The sequence below is a fragment of the Drosophila suzukii genome, chromosome 3, assembly GCF_043229965.1.
Source record: "Drosophila suzukii chromosome 3, CBGP_Dsuzu_IsoJpt1.0, whole genome shotgun sequence".
Lineage (NCBI taxonomy): Eukaryota > Metazoa > Arthropoda > Insecta > Diptera > Drosophilidae > Drosophila > Drosophila suzukii.
In genome coordinates, this window is record NC_092082.1 from 81,594,749 (window position 1) to 81,620,149 (window position 25,401).

The following is a 25,401-nucleotide window of genomic DNA, read 5'->3' on the forward strand; positions in this document are numbered from 1 at the left end:
AAAGGAATGCCAACTTTTGAAATCAATCCCTCCATGTTAGAAATATATTGTTGCTTTCTTTTAGACCCTGTTTCCTTTTCCAAAAATATGATTTCGTCGTTTTTAAAAATATAGTTTAGATTTTGATAAAATAAAATAAGGTGTATTAAAAGGTGTCCAAAAGTATGCTGTGAAAAAAGTACCTTTTTGGAACGAGTCTATCCGACTTCTGTATTTAAAATATATTGTTGCATACTTTTAGACACTTATTTTTTAGTTTACTTCAAAGCACTTATCTGTGAATCCAACGAAAAATAAGGTTTGTAAATGGTTTAAAATTTATTTTAAACTACTCCAGTTGTAAGGTAGATTTTTTCCGAGTGCATCAGCTCCAGTCAGCCAAATCACCCACCTCGGTCAGCGTGTTCCTCACTTCCTTGATTCGCGCCTGCAGATCCTTGCGAACAATGGCGGGCCACTGACTTTGTGCCTGTTCCAGGAGCGGTTGCAATACTTCGTCGAACAGCAGCGACATGGTCTCGATTTTGCTGTGCACCGGGAAGTCGCCGTACAGAATGCTCTCCGCAAAATTGGATGCCGTCAGTGGTCCGTCGGAAGTATTACGTCGGACAAAGTAGGCGCACTTGCCGCGCGGCACTCCATCTAAAGTCGTAAAGCTAGAGGAGGCGGGCGGCAGGGGGATGAGCAGGGCGCCGGGCGTGGCAGATACCACGGCGGATACGGCGGCAGTCACCGTGGCCATGGCTTCATCTTCCAGGGGCAACATGGCGGCGGATGGGACAGATCCACGAGTACTCTGCACCGAATACGGCAGGTACAAGTCACTGAGGCAACTCCGGGGCACCAGATCTCCACCAGGACTGAGAGTCATTACCAGGACGCGACTGTGGCCATGCTGCCAGTCCAAAACAATGCGCTGGATACAAAGGAAATGGGACAATGGTAACTTAAATCCACAGACAAAATGTCATACTAATCACATTTTACATATTGTTTTCCATTTTAATTCACTTTAATTTAATTTCAATAAATTATTTTCATTGTCAACTTGTTTAACCATTTTAATCAATAATCACACAATCACTTAAACTTTTTATTAGGGCTGGAATTGTTAATTAATATTCAGTTTATTAAACAAATTACGGTCTGCGTTTAAAGTTCCATTCAATAGGTCTTTGTAAATTTTATGTGTCATAAACATGAATGGTGTGCTTATCGATTTTAATTATATTGTTGGAAATATTAAATACGTAATATTAAATTAGCAAAGTAAATTTAGTAGATTGAAGATTTAGTAGCAATAATGTACAATAGAAGCTAAAACGGTTTTATTCTCTTAATTTAGAAAATATATCAATTTTTCTTAAACTAACAACATTTTTAAAACTAATGGCTTCTTTTTTAGCACATAATTTAATTGTTCAAAGGCAACTCACCCGCAGCTCATCGCTGGCCATCATTTTGGTCCATTTATCTGGTTTCAGACGCATTGTGGTCGTTGTGTAGGAGGCCACCCGCTCCAGCCTGGAATCACTGAAGTCCCGCTGGACTCGCTGGCGACCGCTGCTCCCGCCGGTGGGCAGACCCTCCTCATCGCTACTGGCCATTCCCGCCGCATCGGACATTGGTCAGGGCTCAGGATTGGATTCGGCCTCGTGTACCAGCGGCTGTGATGCGGCAAATCAAACAACTCGGCGCGGCAACTGGCGTTAAAATGATGATGGGCCCGCTTCGTGTGACCTCTAATGCCGGGGCGGCCAGTGGGCGGCGGTCGCAGCGCCAGCCACGCCCCACATATCGATCAAACTTCAAATTCGCATTAACAGAGGAACACTTTAAAGTGTGTGCCCTGCGCGCAGTTAGTTCAAATGCAAAATGCAAAATGCAAATAGGGGAAAGTCTAGCCCCTTTCCCTGGCCACCTGGCCAACTTTAATTGCACACGAAGCGAGCGAAATGTAATTTCCGTTTTTCTGAAAGTTCTCAGCGCCAAAACTCAGGACACATAAGTCAACATCAGATGGTTTTTCGGCCACGAGGCATTCAAATGCGATGTGCTGATGATTTTCAGTGGCCAACACGGCGTATGCTTAATGGGGGCTCAGCTGATCGAATGTCCTGGCACTTGGCCCCTTGGCAGTTTAAGTGCCAAGTCATCATCAGCAGAAGTCAGAAGTGTATCAGTGTGGATCAGAGGCAGTGAAATTTATGGTAGCACATCCTGGTTATCCCTTCCGCTCAAGTGCTGTGAGTGAGTGACTGACATGTGTCAAGTAACAGCAAGTAGTTGCCATTGCAGTTGCACTTGCAATTGCGCCCGCAGCAACAAAGGCCGTGGAGCATAGTTAAAACGCTCTGCAATTACCGCAAGTACACATGGAACTTTGCAGCCAGATAGTACTCGACCCAAATGCTACCCTACCCACATTATGAAATATTTATTTTGCGACCAAGAGTTTACCATAAGTAACTTGTGAGTTCGCTGTGCTTTCCATTCTTTTTTTTTTTGTGTTCATCCTAAGTAGCTTATGTTGCATTGGCAACTAAAGTAAAGTGGGTTCCTTGTCAGCAATCCCATCCTTTGTCCTGCTGCTAATGTACCATGGCATACCTACCCCAACGGAAACCTGCTGACTGCGTATCACGATGATGGGGATGATGATGATGACAGGGATGTCGGCCATTCTGGACCGCTGTGTAACTTTGATGTGAACTCCACTTTTAAATATCAGCGTCACATCAAAAACAAGTGCTTGGCAACCCGCAGCTCTGCTCCCATTTCTGGTCGGGATTGGTCTCTGCCATTCTGGCACTCTGGCACCCTCGGGACAAATGCATTGCCCTCATTTTCGGAGGCAACCGCAACAGTAGCTGTAGCGCTGAGCTGAGCTCCCATCTCCGTGGGGCGGGGATTTCGGATTTTGGATTTGGATCGGGGGCGGCGGCAGTTCTGTTGTTAATGAATTTGCTCAAGCTGTTTGCGCGCAGCTTAAAATTCACTCTTGCCACAGGCTGGCAGCTAGGAAACGAAGCCACACGGAAAGAAACAAAGTAAGTTCTCAATATAAAAAACAAAACAATTTTATGGGAAGCTAAGATTTTATGATCCAATGAAATTTAAATTTGATATACATTATTATTCTTTTAAAAACTATTAAACTAATACCAAGAACTATTTCCAAGAGGCTAATACATTTCACTTTAATATTATCACTACCATTATTTCTTATTGAATGTAATTATCGAATATTATTAATAAATATATTTCACTTGTGAAGGAGTCTAAAAGTATGCTTTAAAATATTTTGTATACTCAAAAGTCCTATGAATTCCGTCACAAATGTAAATGCTTTTTTACTGCATACTTTTAGGCGCCTTTTTAAAGTTTTCAAGTTAAGCTTAAATGGTATCTTAAGGGACCTTTTTGTTTTCTGTGCACAAATCCCATCCGCACTCGTTTCATCCATAAACTTGTTAATATACAAATATATTTGAATAAACATTTCAGCAATAAAAGAGATTATTTTACATAGTTTGCATAGCAGTCAGTTGGGGACTCCAGGTCCTTCTTGTTTCTCCAGTCCAAAGCAGTTCCATTTGCCTGCCTTCTGCCTGGCCAGCTCATCGGCCATAATGTCCTGGCCAAAGTGGGTCCTTGCTGTCTGCGGAGCAAAGACGTGCATAAATAGTGCGACAGTCCAAGTCAAACATTGAAAGCAAACGAAGAAAATATGCGATGGTTGGGTTGGAGAAGAAGCCGCAAGAAAAATAAACTTCGAATTGATTTTAAAAGGAATGCCTCGATGGCCCCGGCACACTTCAAATTAAGTAAATCGCACAAAAGCCGAGCTGTGTGGATGGTAGACGGTTGGAAAAATGTACAGATGGACAGTGGTCGGCAGTGAGTCGTGGAAAATGAAACTGTGAAATGCTTTTACTACATTTTCCCGCCGAGTGGCCGTTGGTCGTACTCGTAGTCGTACTTTTTGAATTTATGCCAAGCCTCGATCCGAACAAGTTGGCTTGTACTTTATGACCGAACCCCTTTCGAACCCCACCACTCCCGGCTTTTCCCACTTTTTCCGGGGCTGCAGCTGCTGATGAGTTTCATTATGTGCGAACAAATCATCACATGCCACTGGACCGGGCTGGATGTTGGGTGGAAAATCTGAGGATGGAAAAGGGCGGAGGAGCTGAGAGGCTGGGCGGCAGACTGCACGGCGTCGTCCTCGTTTAAAAGCAATTTCGTGCATTTGTTAAGGACACGCGATTCGATGTGTGTGCGAGGAGTGCCAGTGTGAGGAAAGTCAACACTATTTCATTACGGACAAAGACCATTTCCATTTGGGCGAATTTATGAGAGTGCGGGCATGCAGCGGTGGCTCTTAAAAAAAGAAAATGGCCGAGGCACTCAATGAAAAGCCCAGGCCCAACAACAAATCGATCAGCGCACAAAAAGATAAATACAAAACGGAGCGTTTGACGGGGCAAACAATGCCAGTCCTAAGCCATCCGCCAATGTCCAAACTTGAAACAAACAAAATTGGGCGGAAAAAACTAGAAAGAATACTTTTATTATAGGATTAGACTAAAGGATACCATTTAAAAAGTTCTTGACTTTATTAGAGTTCTTTATCTGCTAGTTATCTTCTAAGAAAACAAAGTGTCTTTGATTTTGGGAAATTAAAAAGTAGGTATATATACTTTTACGATTTTTCCGATTTTAAGAATTACCTTTTAATATCATTTATTATGGTGTCGATAAGTATGCAACAAAATGTTCGGAGTACGGATTCTATTTGAATGGCGATGTTGTTATTTCATTGCATTCTTTTATGTTATAAGTGATTTCAAAAACGTGGTAATTTTTGTTACACCTCTTAAATATTTGAGCCCTGACAACTTGAAAGCTCTATTTATATGATTCTGGTCAAAACTGTACCTCTTTCTGTTGCAAACGTTCTATGAAACCCTATATACCCTTTAAACGCATTACGAAAGCCCAAAAAATCGCCATATAGCCAGAATGGATCGGCAAACGAAGCCAAACCGACAACTCCTGTCCGGCTGTTAGCGGCATTGTGTGCAGTCTAACGACAACATTCAATAAACAATTCACAATTGATTGACAAACGGACGGGAGGTCCAGTGTTATTCGGATTCACTGCTGACGACTGCCGATTGACGACTGACCAGAAGGACTAGCTGCTACTGCGCCTCTCTCCAGCGGACATTTTGAAAACGGCCCATGAATGAGCAACCACGACAAGGCGGCGGAAGGATGTTAGTTCGAGTGGATGAGGAAATTGAAAGCGAATGCTGACAACAACAAAGTTGGCTCAAACAAAAAAAAATGAAGGAAAAAAAGCTAAAATAGAGCAGAATAGGCGACAGAATCCGAGTCCCCCGTCCGAAAAACAGGCAAATATAACGAGAGTCCGGCTGCTGGAACACAAAAACAATGAAAGCAAATTTCTGTGCGGACATCCGGCGGCGATTAGACGTGGACACTGAGCAGTGAACAGTGAAAAGTGAACAACGGACGACGAACATCGAAGTCTAAACACTGGCCAGTGGTAATCGATTGTGGTTGGGTGGGAATTTCTAGGGGGAGTTTCATTTGGTAGCAAGTCCAAGTGGGATTCCCTGAAAAATCTGACTTTGATGTAGGTAGATCCACGACAAATTATACAGTGAGTTCTGGGAATTCTTCCACTTTAATTTTGGTCACGTCTCAGTTGGTCACTTCCTGTTTTTCTTGAATTTAAATAAGTCCCTAGGCGGTAAGTCTGCCGCTTGAGAGTTCATCGTCATCTATCTTAAAGTAAATCACTTCCTAACAGTTAATTAGGTCCCCCGTTGGGCGCCAAATGTTTTTTTAAAGAAACAAACAATATAATATGGGATTTTTCCTTATGGTCTACTATTCAATATACATTGTGCTTATCGAAGCATGATGTACACTGTATGAGTGGCGGTAGAGAACGAGCAGAGCTAATTCCTATGTCCGCTTAATGGGAGTAATTAAATCTGATAGGAATGTAGATTTGTGTAACTATAGATCTGCTACTTTTCAATTCATTTAATTTAAATATTTGACCCAGATCATCTAATGTTATGGCCTTGGGAATATTAATTAAGCGATCTTCGATCCGCCTTGGATCGTTAGATGGGTCCTAATTAAAATCGCTGCCCGGCTAATTGTGCTCGTGACTCTTGCAGCTCATTAGCTCGACTCACGTAGTGCCGTGTTGGGCATAGTTTGGCAATTGCTGGCCAAAAGTTTGCAGCGCAACAGCAACAAACGGGCGGATAAAGATAAAGATAGCGATGGAGGTCAGCGCAACGTTATGTAAGGCTGAAGTTTTGCAAATCCTTTTGGCAATTAGATACTTGTTGGAAGGGGACAGGAAGGACGATGAACGAGGGACGGGGGACGCCCACAAATATTGCACAAGTATCAAGTATCGTCGCTGGCCGCCGTGGCATTTCGCAGTGCAAATATCCCATTACTCGGATGAAACTTTTAATTAAAAAGTTGCCAATGACAAACGGGACGAGGTTTGCGGGTCCTTCTCCTCCTGCGACCCTGCTGAGAAATGCGCCGTAGTCACAGCAGAAATATTCGGTTCAGTTCGGTTCGGCCAGTGGGATATATGGTATATGGCTTGGGATTGGGATTGGTATTGGGCTTGGGATAGGGATGAGCTGACTCAGTCTGGCACGCACGTAATTGAGACAAACTTTGAGACAGTAAAACATTCGAGTAGCTTCTCCTCGGGCGCGAGGAGGTTGCCAATGAGAAAATTACGACATTTAAACCCGTAGGTTAAGTGCACGTGAAATATTAAGTTTAGCTGCTTGAGAGCACACTAAATCTTATTGTAGGTCATTTGTCGGCTGGCGCATTTTAGTGCCATCCAATGTGGTACCTAATTATCGCCGGTGGGGAATGGGTTCGGCTAAGGGTTTTTAACCTGAAGCGTTAGCTAGTGGAGGGTCATAAATTTTAGGAAAGACGTGTCCTCTGCCAGGACTGAGTTGCCATCGTTATCGCGGCGATCAAAGCAGAAGGGGCTGCCATTATACAACGAAATCAAGTTGATTATACTTATAAATGTTACAACATCTGTATAAATAAAAATACCAATTCCCTTGAAAATGAGGAAAGATACGAGGCTACCACTTTGAAATGGTATTCTAGGTGTCTAAAAGTATGCATCAACAAAGTGATTTAAAACCCCTGGCGACTTTTGACTTGGTACCTTTCAGTTTTTGTTGTTAAACAAAACTGATGAGTCAGGACAATGTGGTTAAAACCATATTTCCATGACATCAACCACAATAATTGGACATTGATCCATTGATGACAATCCCCCTCAAAGCCTTTGTCTCCATTAAGGTCTTAAGAATGCCTGAGCTCGGAATACGGAGAATTTCACTCCGTAGTATCTCAGCAGGAAGCCAATTATGAGCTACTGAAGTACACTCCATACGAAAGGACACCAAATGCAAAGTGAATTCTCCTTGGTGAGATTAAGCCTTCATTGGAATGGCTGATAAAGAGGTCCTTACCGAAAAACTGAGGCAGGGCTTTGGTCGATGGTGAATATCTGGAAACCCTGGGAACTCCACTATCAGTTCCTGTCCCGACCCATCCCTTTCCTGCAATTGCGTACGCATCGCTTGGAAAGGCAGTCGAGTGTGCACCCTGTGGAAATTGAACATCGGAGGCCGGATTTTTGCAGTCGCAGCTTGATGGGTGTAAAAGTGTATGGAAGGGGGTACGGTTATAACTGCGGCTAATTATACTGCCAACGGCCAGGGGAGCGGAGCTGTGTGGCAGCGGTAAATGTTGCGATTTTGCCAAATAATCAGAAAAGGCTCTCAACATTTTACGTAAAACGAAAATGCACGGGAAATGTGCAGGAGGGGGCGTTCGAGCGGGAGGGGCGTGGCAAAAGTGCATTGCCAGGCGGGCCGTAAACGCCTGGGGGAGCGGAAGTGCAGTGGTCGCCGTGTTGTTGCTTTGTTACGTTATCTAATTACAAAGGAATTGTGCGGCAACGTCACACAGTTGCCGGTCCACCGATCCCGCCACTATCCCATGGAAACCCCCTGAAAACCCCCTGAAAAGCCCCTGAAAACCCCCCTATAGCAAAACCCATCCAAAACTCGGCTACGGCAAAATATTATTTCTGTTCAAATGCACAACATGGCTGCATTGGGTGCCCGGGAAGGCTGGCTGCGGGCATCCTCCGATTGATATATGCAGATGCGTGGGTATCTGGGTATCTTGGTCCGCCCATGGAACTCAACTGAACTGCCCGCAGTTAGTTACTCACGCACACACACAGACAAACAGCCGGGAGCCCACAGGGGAGCACCCACACACATGCGCTAAATACACTTGTGTCTAATAAGTTTTATCCGAACGGTCAACGAGGCGTGCACCCACACAAACACAAGGACGGATGCCCAGTTGGGGTACACTGAAAAAAGATATGTAGGAAATATCATTGAACTCAGATAGATTCTTCTTAAGATATATACATTTTGGTATTGGTTTACAATGCAGGTTTGGAAGTATGTAAATTGTATATGACTGAACTTTAAAACACAATACAGTATAATAATAGACATGGTATTATATGTAAAACTAATTATTTAACAATTACTTTTCGGAAAAAAGGAAATGGAAAAGGTGATCTTACATACAATGCGTCCTTTTTTTATGGGAAATAAATATGCAATAAAAAAGGTTTCCAGAATTTATTTGAAAACCTTTTAACCTTGGTACAAGATCATGTAATTATACCCGTTACTCGTAGAGTAAAAGGGTATACTAGATTCGTCGGAAAGTATGTAACAGGCAGAAGGAAGCGTTTCCGACCCCACAAAGTATATATATTCTTGATCAGGATCACTAGCCGAGTCGATCTAGCCATGTCCGTCTGTCCGTCTGTCCGTCTGTCCGTCTGTCCGTCTGTCCGTCTGTCCGTCTGTCCGTCTGTCCGTCTGTCCGTATGAACGCTGAGATCTCGGAAACTATGAGAGTTACAATACTGGGATTAGGCACGCAGATTCCTGAGATTCCTGCGCAGCGCAAGTTTGTTTCAGCACAGTGCCACGCCCACTCTAACGCCCACAAACCGCCCAAAACTGTGGCTCCTACAGTTTTGATGCTAGAATAAAAATTTTAACTGAAATGTATTGTTCTCATCAATACCTATCGATTGACCCAAAAAAAAGTTTGCCACGCCCACTTTAACGCCCACAAACCGCGAAAACCTGTGACGCCCACAATTTTCATGCTAGATAAAAAATTTTAACTGAAATGTATTGGTCTCGTCGATACCTATCGATTGATCCAAAAAAAAATTTGCCACGCCCACTCTAACGCCCATAACGCTTAAATCTGTATACCGCCGGTAGGTGGCGCATTTTAATCTCGCTTTGCTGCTTGCATATCTCCATATAGCTGAGTAACGGGTATCTGATAGTCGAGGTACTCGACTATAGCGTTCTTCCTTGTTTTTCTATTTTATTTCTGTGCACCACAATGGGTGTTAAAGGGGGACTGGGAGTTGGCAATGGGTGGCCCATAAACAAATGAAGGGTCGTGCTTCGGGGGACCCAGCTGCGTATGCAGCATATTTGAGCGGGCATGGCGAAAAATTGTCAAACTGCCGGCCGCGGCCCCAAAGTCAGTTAGGTTGGCAATCTGCTTAGCCAATGTCCACCATCCTGTACCCCAAACAACACCCACCTTCCACATCATTCCCCTGTCCAGCCCATCCATCGCCGCAATCCACTTGCATTTAAATTGTGAAAATATTTGGACGCTGTCGTCCGGTCGTTAAATGAAAATTGAAGCTAGGTCGACCGTTTGACCGTTTTCCACCGACCCTGCACGCAGAAAATCTTTAAACAAACGAGGTCACCCAGTATTTTTTTTTGTTTGACGGTCTGAGCAGTTAAGGGTCGCTAATTGCGTGCTTGTCAACACTCAAAATAAAAATAATATTTGCAACAATTAAAAGAGCGCCAGCGCAAACAAAAGAGTCACCGTTTTGAGACAGATGCCCGAAAAAAGGCACGCCAAACAAAGGGCCTTCTAACGGTTGCGGCTCCACCACCTGGTGCATAATTTTAAATTATTCAAATTATAAATTATAAAAGGGACAACTCGTTTACCAACGGAAGCAGCGAACTGTAAATGCGTCCAACTCAAAATTAAATGATGAAAGCAGTGTTAAATTTCTAAACTTATATTTCTTTCGTGAATTTTATCCCACACATACAAAACAAACTTGTTTTAACGTTAGTACGTGATTTTTTTTTGTATCAAAATTTAGAGTAGAGCTTTTCTAAAGAAATAAAAGGTCATACTTCTGCGAACTCCAAATTCGCCGAATAAAGAGTAAATGCCACAAGTAGTCTAAATTCTTTAAACTTGTCACATTATTGTTCATTGGAATATTCTGATATCTTTCGGTTCTATTAAGCTAGTCCTTTGTTTCTTTCATATAAGCGACCATCAGCTGAAAAGCAGTACGGATGAATTGGCTTCCCTGCAAATCAGCGACAATAATGACACATAATAAACAGGAAGCTAGCTTCCAAATTTTTGTTTATTTTTTCTTACTTCAATCGAATGTATCTGGGATACTGAAACTGACATATATGTTGATGAATGAAAAGAACCTTGAAAATTGCTGATAAGTCACCCTGAACGTATTGTATATATATTATTATCAAATTTTTCTGAATTTCTTTTGTCGCAAAAGCAGAAATTACAAGACTCAATTCTAATCTTTCAAATGACTCATCCGATTCTTGGAACCAACAGTGAATATTTAATTTTATACCTATCGACAGCCCAAACAAATTTATGTCGGACTTCTTCTTTTCAGGGCTTTGGCTTTATTCAGCATGGCCAGTGTCGTCAATAATAGTGGATAACTTGGTTAAGAAAGTATTTTACAGAAATGTACCTGCAAATGTAAAGAATTGATCCAAACACTTAGTTTTTTTGTGTACGTATGGAGGAATAAAAATTGCAAAACATATTTTTAGGTCAATTACTGTATATAATTTTATTTATACCTCATTGTCTAACTGACAAATAAACAATTCGAGTAATGAACATTTAGATGTATTCATAGCTCCGTTAAATAAATAAACGCAATCGAAACCTTTCATTTTGTGTTCATAATTCCATTTTAAAAACCTAGCTGGCTTTCTAGAAGCTATAGACATAAAACGGTCTTGTTGGTTCTGATAGTATATTCCAAGCCAGTATTTTGTATTTGGTTTGAGTTTTTCCGATATGGATCTTAGCTCAACTTCGTTTTCGATTGAGGCTAAATGGCCGCCTTTAGTGAGACATGTTTGTGCAGCATTATTCCAAGTTTTAGGATTCGTATTTTCGATATAGAAGTATCTCTTGCCGATCTGCTGGAAATTAGCTGGGATTTTTGGTACTGTGGCTGTGGAAAAGGTCTTGTGATTGGGTGCCTCATTGGACAGTCCTTTGATTTTGTCCAGAAGCTCCTTCGAACTGGCCAGAACCGAATTTAGTTGACGCTCAATTTTTATCTGGTACGTTTTCAAACTCGCCTCAAGTTCTTCCTTCGTGATGCTTTTCATGGCATCTATTTCAGAATTCTTTTTCATGATAACATTTATAGAATTCTGAAGGGCCTTCTGCTGACCTATCAGTTGGGCTTGCGTCGCCAAAAGATTATTATTTATCTCTTGTTGAATACGTGTCTGTTCCTGGAGTCGGCTTTCCAATTTGAACTGAAATGCCTGAAGTCCCGCCCTGAAGTCGTCTTGAGAGATAGTCTTCTGGCAGGATTGGTTTTCCAGCTCAGTCTGAACAGCCAAAAGTTGAGCGTCCATCATTATTTGAATTTCGGTCAAATGCGATTGCTGTCCGTCTTTTAGAGCCTGGAGATTTTCCTTCGTGACCTTCTGCTCACCTTCGATCCTGTTTAGCTGGAAGTTGGTTTCTTTAATATAAGCGTCCATCGGGCGAAGTGCAGTTTGGATGGATTGGCTACACTGATTTCCAGAATCAAGCTTATAGTATTGAGAATCTGCCAATGATCCAAAAAAAGTAACGACTATAAAGGCGCAGAAGCGATAGAAAGCCAGCTTAAACATTTTAAATTGTTTTAAACCACTCCAAACAAGTGTTTCTGGAATACTGAAACTGTGCTATTTTATTAAAGAATTGAAGAACCCATAAAGAATGCTGATAAGTGGACCTACATACATTATGTGTATGAGAAGCGTGTTATCAGTTGGAAAAGACGGAAAAACCCATTCGGATTTTTGCTCAAGTGCCGAAAAAAATTGCTAAGAATTGAGATACTATTCATTGCATTTAGGCGTTTTAGGGGGCACAACTGTTGAAAGCGATAATTTAACTCTGGATAAGTAGTTGGGGCACAGTACGCAAGGAATTTTATCTTGCATATACCATTTTATTAAGCAAAGAAATAAAAAGCTTTGAAATGTTGAATTATGTCAATATTATTTATGATTTTAGGAATGTATGCATTTATTTGTTGTTTATTTTTAGACCCGAGATTTCATACTCTTATATATTTCTGAGTTTATGAATTTTGCAGATAAGGTGAAATGAATGTCTTAAGTGACTCATATTTGCAAATATACGTACAACTGTGAAATATTCATAGAGGTCAGCAGAATTTATGTGGCGAAAATTATTATAGCGACTAAACTTGGATTAAGTTATGAAAAAAGCTAAAGAAATGTAAAACCCATGTGTAGAATTCTTTTAATTTAACCTTTTAAAAACCCAGCCTTTTGCCAAGATCGATATAGATCCTATACAATAAATAAATAGATTTAGACATATCTTTGGTTGTAAAAACGTCTCAGTTTATGTATGCGAAAGATCACTTTTAGAATTTTGACAAACGAGATAATTTGGAGATGGGTGCAAAGGGTGTGGAACCAATTCCGCAGATCGATCCCCGGTCGTCATGGCCTCTACTTCACCAGAGTGGGTCGCTTGGGAAGGTTCTTCTTGAGCAGCTGCCAATTGATGCTGGTTGGCGGAGCATTGGACCTTTGCTTGATGAGCTTCTTGTGGCTCGATCCCTTCGAGAGTTTGGAGCGGTTGGAGGCCAAGCTACGGTACTGACTGACACTGCGAATCACCTTATTGCCGGCCAACTTGCTGGCCACCTTGCTTCGGAACTTGCGCTTTAATATCATCTTGCCGTGGCTAATTTGGCTCTTGGGGCTGGCGCTCTTCGGTTTGGCCAGACCCTTCTTGGCCAGCTTGAGGGTGGACTTTTGGGGTTTCCCCGATTTCGTGGACTTGGCGGACTTGAGTGACTTGCCGGACTTGTGCGACTTGAGCGACTTCGATGACTTCTGGCTCTTCATGCCCTTCTCCTTGGACTTGAGCTTCAAGGGAGAGGTCTTGGTCTTGAGGCTTTTGGCCGACCTCTGAAGCGAGACAATGGCACCGCCCTTGGCACGGGAATCCCCCTTTTCCGGAGGCGGAGCCACCGAGTATTTGGGCATCATGGCTGGCTTGGCTGCCAAGGCGCGATCCGCCTGGACAATTGCATCGAAGTTGCCGAAAACCTGACGAATACTGCGATTGACATACTCCAAATACTTGAGCGAAGAGTTGCACAGGCTGCACTTGGCACCCTTGTCATTATCCTTGTTGTTCCGAATCAGACTCTCCAAATACAGGAAATTCTTGGCCATATTCTCGCAATAGCGACACTTGGTTGCCTTCTCCATGGCGTTCGGTGTGGGATCGTAGAGACCGGGCTTGTGTTGCAGATTGAGAACCGAATTATTGGGCACTACGTAATCTCCGGCGGCTGGTCGCTTTTTTTGAAGGCCTATCATTTTACGTAATACCGAAATTTTGTTTACCTTGTCAGGCTGCGAATGTTTCTGTTGGGTAGACGAAAGTAAAATGCCTCTGAATGACTGCTTTGCTTACGAAAGGGAAGTGATGGTAGATTCACAGCCTACCTGAGACATAGTTTTTGTGGGTCTTCAATGTAGGAACAAAGGAACTGTACGTTCCTTTACAATCGACAGCCTGCTACTCCGAAAAATGCAGAATTCTAGAAGGTCATAACCAGTGACATTGAAAGCAGCGTTAGCCTGATTTTATGCCTCAATTAATCTCAATTTGTTTTCTGAGCAATTTAATGGCAAATCGTCAACCTTGGCCTGCTCAATTATCGATCAAATAAATTGCAGTGAATATTTAAAGACTTATACCAAATTAAATTAAACGCTGCCGGGCGAAATTCGCATGTACAGTATATATACGCTGGTCAGGAAATAAAGGCCGTCCTCGATCCCGACTCGTTTAATTTCTATTTCCTTGGGCACAATTAGCGATAATCAGCTGGCAATGGCAGCCAGCATTTTGTCGTTGGTCCCTCTGCTTTTCCCTTGATTTTCCCCCCATTCCCTTTTCGAATCCACCCCCCATTTTCGCTTTGTGTATTTGGGTCAGCTCGTTGCGATGTGCACAATAATTTATTTCGTTTCAAGATGTAATCGCCACATTTTAGTTTGTCGTGTCGTTTGTTTTGCCCAGGCTAACACATTTTTAAATGCCCTCTGACCTTGGTCAGCGATTGCGGGACATTATATAAGTTAATAAGAAATTAAGTTATACACAATTTGGTAAGCGTTAAATCCATAAAGCTATGCCATTGTTTTCCAATTAAATGATTGATCCCTGCATTCTTCATCACCAGCGCATTTACAATTCAATACTCATGGCATGTCTCTATTTCAGCATTTTTATATTGTGGAAAAGAAGAGACAACATCCGTCAGTTGCCAGCCATCAAATTGTTGTGTTGCACACATCCCATCAATAAGATACCACCCACTCGGGCGGACAATTCCCTGCGACACATAACTTCCAATTGAAAATATCTTGGAAAAGTCAGACACAAGTGCAAATGCCAATAAAACAGAGCACAGCTTGGGGGCCGCGGGGAGGCTAAAACATATATATAAACATATAAACTAGTGCATACACATACACAGACAGCCTTTCCTCTTTCGTGTGGGCCATAAAGTTGATTGTTCATAAATGTACGGGGCGTATACGTAATGTCAGCCAGTGCACTACAGTGAAGCATTGTGCATCGAATCTGGCTGGGATGGTTGGGTATTAGGAGGGTGGGGGGTGTGGTAGAACTGTAGCCATAAAGTGCCAGGGTAATGAATTTATTAAAAGTTCATTTTGTTTAGCTAGCAAATCGTTTGTCTTGGGCTCGACTTGGCATGTTGGCCAAGTTTGCATGCGACTCTTTCGAAAATGAGAGTGTTAATGTTAATGGATTTGTGCCAAGTTCTCGCCGTACATTGTTGGCTCACTGATTTATTCGTGGTCAAAAGCGGGACACTGCTTTTTTGCTTTGCGTTTGACTTTGTGGTGGCACACTTCCTTCTAATTCTTGTTTCTATTTTTTGCTTTTGACCCACAAAGGTTGCCGCTTTGGTCTTTGGCATGTCCTTTCCCGCTCTAACGACTTCCTGAGACGTTGCACACACACACACTCTGGTACATAGTCCAATTTGCATGCCGCCTCTGCCCACGTCGACGTCGCTGTTAACTTGGCTAAAAACGCCGACGTCTACGCGGCCACGCCTTGTTTATTTACCCTGCCTTACGTGTTTATCGCCTGCAAGTGGCGATTCTGGCCAAAAAGTGAAAGCAGTCTCGCCTCTGGCTTTCCCAGGCTTTTCCTGGCTTTTCCTTTCACTAGGTGGGTGGGTGGTGGTTGGCTCAAAGTTCAACCTGCTCGGCATTTCAATATCAACAGAGGCATGCATAATTTCTTGGCCGAGCCTATGTAAATTTGCTCGGAAGTGGCGCTGCTGCCTTTGCCCCACATTTTCCACACTTTCCACGCCGTTCTGGTATCGGAAAAGCGGGTCAACTTCATTTTTCGTGCTGACCCACAACCACAACAACTGGATTGTTGCTGTTTGATGTGCGAAAGCCGCAAACACAAATTAGCACAACGGCAGCAACAACGCGTCCATAATTTCTTTTGCAACACTGCGATTTTTACTGGGATTTCGATTTGGAATTTCTCTTTTCCCCGTCCCCACACTTGCATTCGTTTTTGGCTTTTACTGCCTTTGGTTGGGTTTTTATTGTTATTATTTAACGTCGCTGCCGACGACTTGGACTCTGCTTTTCGCCGCCTTCTTGGCATAAAGTCCAAAGTGCAAATGTTTTGCGGTCAGTTTGGATTTGAAGTTGGCCAGCAACGCGACGCGCAGCTCCTGGTTAAAAAGAAAAACATATATTGAGGAGGTCCTTCGACAAACACCTTTGTGTTTGCCCGTATGTCCTGCGGTTTTCCTGAATTTTTGTGGTCACCTTGCGCCCATTCGCGCATTTGCCAATTCGCCAACGCACAAGGAATCGCTCTGCGAAAGAGGATGCGTTTATCCCGGCAACACAATGGCTGAAAGGAAAAGCAATTACCAGTGAACAAAGCCGAGCAGGGCTTCCAGCCGCAGCCTGAAACGAGATTTTTAAAGACACTAAGCCGTTTCCCAGGGTAAGCAAATACAAGGCGGTACCTTTAAAACAGGGCTTTTAAGCAATTTAAGTTAAGAAAGACAAGTCTCAAAGTCTCATACATCGATGAACCAAATAGAAGTTCTAAAATTACTTTAATATAAATACAATTGATATTTGCAATGAATAAAAATGAACAAAAATATACGATGCTTCTGTGTCATTTGTAAAGTATTATTCATTCACCTTTTGACTTTGCTATTTGCCAATAATAATGTTAAGAAAATATTTTTTAATAAAATACTCGCATGTATATTTGCCAAATGAAAACAAGCATGACAAGTTTTGTGCCAGCCACAATAAACAAGAATCGCAAGAGGTCTATTTGTATTAAAATGTTTTTACCTCTGCATACTTTAATAAAAGTATGCAAGTTGTTTTCATAGGAGAAAGAAAAATATTGGTTAATATTTGTATAAGGTGAAAATATAAAGAAAGCGATTTAAATGGGAATATATACTTCAGAAACTTCAAAGAAAGTGTTCATCCTAATAAAGTAATTTATAAATGAGTTCAGCCATTTGCGTCTAAAAGTTGTATTAAACTTTTGGGCAGAAGTTTTTCAGGCGCCGTTAAAGGTGTTTAAATTCTCATGTGAGTCTCTCTTCAAAAGCCGTCGGCTGATTAAAAAAAAGTCTTCGAGAGGAGCTTTATGAATATTATGCTGACGAAATTTATGGGCAAAAAAAAGTGTATGCATATTAACACAAATATTTTCTATATAAGCAAACAAATATTTATTGCGCTCGTTGCAATTTTTCATAAAAGTTTGTGTTTTTGTCGGCAGCAATGAACAAAAACAAGGCACTGAAAAGTTAAAACTTTTGTGGTAAAAATGTGGGGGCAGCCGGAATTTAAGCACAGCCAAGATGTTTAATATTATCACCTGGATGGGGGTATGGAATCTAAAATAATTTTATTTGCCACACATTACGGCAGACATGCAGGACACCCAGGGCCCATTTCCACGTCCTGCGAGTTGAAAACAAAACTTTTTACGCATAGCCAGGACTCGCAACGCATTTTAGCTAAAAGCATTTCAATGCTGTTAACTATTTTTGATGGCGTTACGCACTATAAACCAGCTCGCAGCCTGCGTATCCAGGGTTTCACAGAATGGTTGGGGGAACTCTTCGTGAAATGGAAATCTCAACGGAATTGAAACACTTAATTTGCTCGCAATTTGCCACCCACAACGCATATGTACTACGTGCACCTGGGAGATAATGAGACAAAGCCGCTTAGCGATGCACGGACGCCCTTGATGTGGTTGGGTTCGGGATTGGGATTGGGTATGGTATTGGGTATGGTTTGGGGTGGTGATGTTACGGTAATGAAATAAAAATTAAACTGCAATGCCTGGCAGGACGAATTAATTGTGTCGCCAAAGGAAGACGAATGCAGGATACAGGCTACACATTCACATCGAATTCGAAGTTGGCCAGCGGCAATGAAAAGGTGTCGGCAATTAAGTGAATTCAGCACTTGCCATTGACTGGGGAATGCAGTTCACTGGGAACAGGACAGGTGATTGGTGTGGCCCAATCAGGATGTGTGCATATAATGGATAATTAATCTATAAGCTGCCGGCACTGGGCACCCTCCTTTGTATTAATTAAGACACGCCACTTATCGATTTCAATTAGGGGCAAAAGTAAAAGGAGTCTGTTGCCTGTGTTTGCTGCCCCGAACCCATTGTGTGGCTAGTTTGAGACAATTAATGTGCACCAGTTAGATAGACGTATTAAAAACTCCAGTGCAGGCAGGTGATTTACGGCTTTACAGAGAAAAAGCAGGAAGCCTTTTGATAGTGTAATAATATATTATATCTTGCAATAGATTATAGCAATAGGTTTTAGTGATTAATTTAGTTAGGTAATAGTTAATCAAAAATTCAAAAACAAATATAAAGGTTTAAAATCAATATTAAATTATTTATATTTCATTGTTACGTCACTGAAATCTGAATAGATTTGAGCTATATAAGCAATGTTTTTCAGAGGAATTTAAAAAAACAAACCTCATGATCGAATTCATTTTGATTTTATTAATTTAAATCTCACTGGCAAGCCAAACAACATTTTTTCCTGATTTCACTTACAGTTTGACGGGATTAAAAACATTTTTTTGAAGAACCAGAGTTTGCTCCACCCATCAGAACTCATTTTCAGCTGTAACTTGATTTAAAGAGAATTTCATGGCCCCCCGATAAGCACATTTTTTTTCTGTTCGTGTAGGTATTAATGGGGCATGTGTTGCTCCGGCTGGGGCAACAATGTATCCGTTGGAGTTGGCCAACACCAACACCGTGCCAATAGGATTAGCACAACAAAGTAGCGGGTATGCGAGTATGAGTATGAGTATGCATGCGGCAAGTGCGTGCCTGAGTGCACCTGTCAGGGCTTTTAAGTCATCCACCCAGTCATAGCTGGCTCTGTTCGTGAGCCCAACAACTGACAACTTGACAGCCCCGGCCGAGGCGCACCAGTTCTTGGGAAAAACCCGTCTAAGGTCCCAGCAGAACCGGCAGTTGGCCCCACTCGTTTAGCAGTTCAGATGGCCAGGGCAAACAAACAAATGGAGACTTCTCACTAGGTCGGCCATGCGGGTGGCTTATGTTCTTGGTCCTGGCTCTGCTCCTGTTTCTGGTCCTGCTGCTGCTGCTGCTCCTGTTTCTGTTTCTGGGCATGCAAATGGAGCAGCTCGGCAAGAACATCATCAACAAGTACACAAAGCCCGGCCAGAAGTACGAGCACGAGTACGAGTGGCAGTACAAGGGTCCACAATGAGCTGCCAAGTTCAGTCGCATAAATGCATAAGCCGCAGCACGCATACATATGTGGGCAAGGCGATGGCAGGTGGGCAGCCAGATAATCACGCCGCACACGGAATGGGTGGTGGTGAACCTCTTCCAGGACTAGAAGCCAGGGAATCCAACATTCCGGCAGAAGACCCACTTTAATTAAGGGTTCTGCGCTTTCTGCCACGCCTCGAGCATGGCCGAAAAAGGGGTCGATGCAATCTGCAGATGGACACAACCGCCGGAATTCAAGAGTTGCGAATTTGAATTTCAGAACTTAGACCGAAAACCTTTAAAAGTTAACCAAGTTTTTCTAAGTTTGTATAATAAGGTATAGGTTTTATTTAGCCGTTACTTAAGTGATTAATGATTATGTTTCTTAAGAATATCGTTGGGGTATTTGAATTGTTTAAAATAGTTATAGAACATTCTTATAAACAAAAAAATAAAAAAATAAAAATAAAATATTGTTAATATTGCTTTAGTAATTCAATGAAGAGATTTTCAACACCTAGAAAAAAAGAATTTAAACCCAATGTCTTATAGGAAAATTATATAAAAACTGATGACATGTCATCGATTCAATATATTAGGGCAGGTTATCGATTTTTGTTTTATGTGATTTCTAACTTCCAATAAAATGGTGAAATCTTGAGTTGGATATCTTGAGGATATAGATTATAGCCCTATCCTGTACACATCCAAAACCAGTCCAAATCCCTTGCCAATCAGCTGATGAAGAGCATGCCGAGTTCGCTTCTCAGCAGCCACATTTGGCCCTTTGTGAGTGTTCAAATGCAGCTGCCAAAAGTTGTCTTAACTTGAGCACACTGTGTGCAGCTTCAGTTTATTTCTGGGGCATTTAAGTGACTGGCCGCCTTAGCAGGGGTTACTTGGGATGCACTCCTCGGATGCGCCAGCAGCTCCGTCTGCTGAAAACTGGAACCCCTCCGGTTACTACCAGTTACTACCACTACTACTGGCTGCCTTTGACGGGCCACCGACGACTGGGAAGGAAAGTTTATTTTTTTCTGGCTTTCGCTGCCAGGACGAGTGGAATGTCGGCCAAACTAACACATCCTGACACAAGTCAAGAAATTTATGAGCTGTAACGTTGGCTGGGGCTGCTGAGTGCCGATGGGTATGAGTCCTTATCCAGTGTGTTTGTGTGTGTTGCCAGGCGTGTGGGGCTTTTGGCTTAATTGAAATTTAAACGTTTAACCCTCGCTGTCAGCAGTTAAGTCCTTTGTTTTGGCAGCTGAGTGCGTTTCATGCAACTGACACTTGGCCATTTCAATTTGCCAAGCAACTACAAGCGGTAACAACTAAATCGGTGAGTTGGCCACTGTGCCACTACTGTATACATATAGACATTCCCCTCAGTTGGCCGTGATTGCCGAATCGAAAACCAATAAATGGTGAGGGAATCAACCCAATTATGCCACCGAACTTTTGTAAACTTCACCTGCTGATTGGACCAGTCAGACACGCAAGTGGTGAAGGCATTAAGCTCGAACGCATGAGCCATGAGCCATGAGCTGTGAGCTGTGAGCCATGAGCCATCAGCCAGCAAGTGGCCATTTTGGCTGTCATGGCAACCTGGTTGGCCACCACAATAACACGGAGCATGCACCGACCACCGACCACCGCCCACCTGAACCACCTGACCTGAGCTACCTGAGCCACCTCATCCACCCACTCACATGCGAGCCAGTTGTGTTGGAGATTCCAGCGGTGCCGCCTGGTGGCGTCCATGTCCAGTGCCATTCGCTCTACGCTTAATATAATTTTGTGCAAATTTGTGTAATAAACCGGCATGCCAGAAGTGAAACAAATCTGCTCCCGACAGCAGCTCAAAGGCACCGCAACGGCAGTAGCAAATTTCTGAGCTATGCGAAAATGTCAAGCATTTTTCGTGTCTCTCTCTCTGTGTGTGTGTGTGTTTTCATTTTTGTATCAACAACCCGTACTTGTGGATTTTTTTTTGTATACCTTATATAGTATATATATATATACATGCTATATGCACACCTGCAGTGGACAGTGCGCGCACGCTCGTGCTCTCGGCCAGCTTTCCTTTTGCGGAATGCTTTGAGCCGGAGCGGAATTGGCCGGGCTATGCTTTTGGCCCGTTCTCTCGCGATTAACCTGCGGAATGTCAAAGTCAGGCCAGGATCGCCAGGTGGCTTGAACTGGCCCAGGGACAGAAACAGGAGTTCCAAACACAAAAAGATACTGCGTCGCATTCCCATCCCGTGCAAACAGTTTATTTTCTCGATTGTAGTGGACTGCACTGGGAGAAACTCCCTATAAAAGCTTACGAAATTTCAAGGAAAATATTTTAAAGTCCAAAGCCCAAGTTTGTAATTGTTTGCTAAATCAGGTGCGTTAGAAACGTAGATATAATCATTATCAGAACTTCCGTTTGAAATAGGTGTGGTCTTTGAACCCAACAGATGGAATTATGAGTTTCAATTTTATAAAGGTGATAGTTATTTATCTTCTGGCTTACTACATAGTACTGTACCATATTAAAATAAATCAGTTTATTGAATGGAGTATAAATCTTTAGAAATTCGAAATAGTCCGTTAGGGGTTACTGGTTGTTTTATTTTTTATCAGAACTTGTTAAACATTGTTAATATATTCTTATATGCTACTTTGAGAGGCCATTCTAGATACATGTGCAACAATGGTATCAAAACTTTTCAAGTTATTTTCCCGAGTGTCCCTCCTGCTCCCTTTTCTACCCTCGTGGGTGGAGTGGCTTTCCAAGTGGTTTTTCAATGAAGTGTTAAGTGGGCAGAACTGCCTGGCTGTGTGTCCTCTCGCATCCTCTCGCGTATGTGTGTGCAAGTCCTTAGCTACTTTAGCCGTTCCCTGTCTGTGTGTGTGTGCTTAGTTGTCGCAGGATTCTCGCTCACCTGGCAAATAGTGCTGCGGTCTGTGCACACCTCGCAGCCAGAATCCCACTTCCACTTGCCATTCTCCACTTTCCACTTGCCACCCCGCACAGCCCATAGCCATTGTTTGATGGTGGTTATAAAGCTGACAGCTGTCAGTTGGCAGTAAATTTGCTAAAATGTTTATTTGCCAAGCGGCTAAGTTTGCGTTTAACAGCAAGGCAGATGTACACATATATGTACACACATATATACGCCGCACAATCACAGACGTTGTGTGAGCCCACAAGGATACCAAGGACCAAGGACCGAGGACCGAGGGCCGAGGACCACTGACCAACGCCCGGGGACCATTTCGAGTTGGCCAGGTTTAATCATTTATAAACAGCTGCAGCAGCAGCAGCAGCAGCTACTACAAATATGCGAGCTATTCCTGGCCTGCCTGGCATGACAAATGTTTTGGTACTTAATAATAGAATAATTATGGCGACACCATACTATAAAACGGTTTTAATGATTATGATGCTCATATCCACATTTCTATGCAGGACACACCAGGGGTCACACACACACACACACATATGCCATAATGGTTGTGTGTTTGGGTTTAATTGCCATTTTGCAATAATGCGATTTAGCCCACAGTTTGGCCTACTACAACACAGCGATTGCCCTTGAAGCATTTCGATTTAGACCACTTGCATTATTTGGGCCATGCCATTTTCACTTACCAAGCCACCGGATGCCACTCAATTTTCAAATTTTCTCGATTGCCCAAAAAGTTGGATCGTTATTATTCGCTTTTACACTGGTAAAAATTAAAGAAGGAACATAAGGAAATTAAATAAAATCATTTTCATTACAACCTAGAATCCTTTTCAAAATTCAATAAAAAAATATTCATTTAAAAATTGTTTTACAACGGGTTGGAAATTCTAAGGTCGTATACTTGTTATTAAAAAAATATATTTACTTTTATTCCTTCTTTCATTGTCTTAAAAATACAAGAAGGAGTCTAAGTAGAATTTGTTCTTATAAAAATAAAAAATATTTTTTTTACCATGGGTTTTTTGGTTACTCAACAAAAAAGTATACCCTTAGCATTTTTAAAAATTGAATATGGGCTATTGACCAATTATTTTTTTGGCTGTGGACTTTTATTCTTCGCTCCGCCAGCTAATGGAGCTCAAACTTCAAACCGGGAGATGGGGAAAAGTTAAATTTTATTGCACTTCCCGGCCAACTGCTGCGCTCGGCGTCTTGTCTCTTTTTTATTATTAATTTATTAAAAGCCCGACGCCTGTCGTCTGGCCGTGGCTTTCAGCCGGTTCCGCCTGGGATGTTCAACGCCTCGTAAACCTTGCCAAAATCATCACCAGCAGAGCCCTGAAAATGGCAGCAAAATGAAATGTAAATCCGAGGAAGGCGGAGAAATCGCCTGAAAGGCAACAAACGAATCGAGCTTAATGCCCGGCAATCGCCATCAATGAGCCTTTCTCTCACTCCCACTTCTTTAATACCGAATACCAAATAACGAATGCCAGTTACAATACCAATCCCAATCCCAATTCAATTCGAATTCGCTCTTGTGTTTATATAATTTAATTTCGAGTTGCAATCAGCTCGATAGGTTTTCGCAGATTTCCACAGTTTTTATTCGCACGCGGCTTTGGCTTGAGCTTGAGCAGCTCGAAAATGTGGAGAAACGCATTCACATGATTATTATTTGTGGCTAAAAATAAGCAAGGAATTTCCGTTTCGCCTGCGGTGGCATTTTTCGAAAACTATTTTCCAAGCGATTTAACAGCCAAATTCACTTTGATATCGCGTGAAATGTGCGGCGTTTATGTGTGAAAAGGGAAATTTAAATCAAATGCAGAGACACAGAGACGGTGAATTTTTCATAGCATACTTTAGCGGGCAACGCGAGCGCTGAGGTCCTGTCAACGCCCTTGTGCGCCAAGGGGGGGCGGGGAGGGGGGTTTATATCCCTAGCTTTCTAGCTGTCTATTTCGCTGTTTTGCCAAGCATCAACCAACCAATTCCCCAGTCATCACATGTGTGTGTGCGTTGCTCACTCTTTGATAAAAACCGAAATTAATTATTGACGAGGACATAGCCGCGGATGTTGCCTTTGCGTTCGCCCGTTGAAAGTTTAAAAGGCGTTCGACTGAAAGCAGCACACACACAAGCACACACACCGATGACACACCGACCCACCACCACACTCGCACTCCGCACTTCCGTTTCCGCTTAAAAGCACCGAGATGTGTTTACTTTGAACTAGCGAAACTGTCAACGGCAACCGCAAACTATCGGCGGTAAGAAGGACCCGCATCAGAGAAGCCCTTAACCAAGCCAGTTGTGAGCAAACAAATTAGTGTTTAATTATACATAGGCAACCGGGTGGCCCATTCATTAAACGGCACAAAAAATGCATCAAAGCGGCGTAAAATGAGTGAAAAATCTCCAACCAGTGACAACAAAGACAAACACAAGGAGGGTAAAGGGTGAAAAGTGAGGGAAAACTGGGGGAAAAAGGACAAAAAGCGGGTCAGATACTAACCGCATTAGAGGATGCAGAAGCGTCCGAAAGCGGAAGTGAAGAGCGTGACAGGGCCGGCCAAGCCGCCGCGTCTGAAGGCCGCGAAAAAGCAGTTGCAGTTCGAAAGTCCGCTGCCGCGAAGGACACGCGTCGACCAGTTGCAGAAACAACAACATCCCATCAGCCAGGAAGGCCAGGAGCAAAGGCAGCAGGAAAGGCAGCAGCAAAAACCAGCAGACAATGTCATTGCTATGCCGGGCAGCAGCCAGGATGCGGACACGGATGCGGCAGCGGAAGCTGCAGTGGACGTGCCAGAAACAGAGCCAGCTCCATGGCCAGACCCACATCATCCACATCCAGATCCCGGCCAGCTCACGGTGTCACATTCACAGTCCGTACCCGCCTCCTCCTCGTCGTCCTCCTCCTCCGCCAAAAAGCGTCTCGCCGAAGGCTGCACCAGTCTTATGTATGCCTGTCAGCGGGGCGACATTGTCCAAGTGCTCGCCCAAATGCGCGAAAAGGTAA

General features: G+C 42.8%; 3 protein-coding genes across 4 annotated transcripts in view; 1 reads left to right on the forward strand and 2 right to left on the reverse strand.

Annotated features, from left to right (window-relative positions):
• LOC108020148 (dynein beta chain, ciliary) overlaps positions 1-1,703 on the reverse strand; it is a 36,654-nt gene extending 34,951 nt beyond the window's left edge. Inside the window, exons 1-2 of the mRNA XM_065865282.2 lie at positions 1,437-1,703; positions 392-916 (exon numbers count right to left, since the gene is read on the reverse strand). Coding sequence (XP_065721354.2) covers positions 392-916; positions 1,437-1,625 — 714 coding nt within the window. The 5' untranslated portion in view covers positions 1,626-1,703. The remainder of the gene's footprint in view (positions 1-391; positions 917-1,436) is intronic.
• Positions 1,704-12,892: 11,189 nt separating this feature from the next.
• LOC118877722 (uncharacterized) lies at positions 12,893-14,170 on the reverse strand. Its single transcript, XM_036817660.3, has 2 exons — positions 14,037-14,170; positions 12,893-13,955 (listed from the first exon to the last, which is right to left on the reverse strand). Exons 1-2 carry the CDS (start codon positions 14,043-14,045, stop codon positions 13,026-13,028), a joined length of 939 nt encoding a protein of 312 aa, XP_036673555.3. The 5' UTR covers positions 14,046-14,170; the 3' UTR covers positions 12,893-13,025.
• Positions 14,171-16,333: 2,163 nt separating this feature from the next.
• The window catches only part of LOC118877721 (inversin-A), a 33,559-nt gene continuing 24,491 nt past the window's right edge, over positions 16,334-25,401 (forward strand). The window contains exons 1-2 of one of the 2 annotated variants that reach the window (XM_036817658.3): positions 20,814-21,231; positions 24,619-25,397. In XM_036817658.3, the coding sequence (XP_036673553.3) occupies positions 24,909-25,397 (489 nt within the window). In that variant the 5' untranslated portion in view covers positions 20,814-21,231; positions 24,619-24,908. Of the gene's footprint in view, positions 16,609-20,813; positions 21,232-24,618; positions 25,398-25,401 lie in introns of those variants that run through there. The other variant, XM_065865906.2, reaches the window with a different exon arrangement.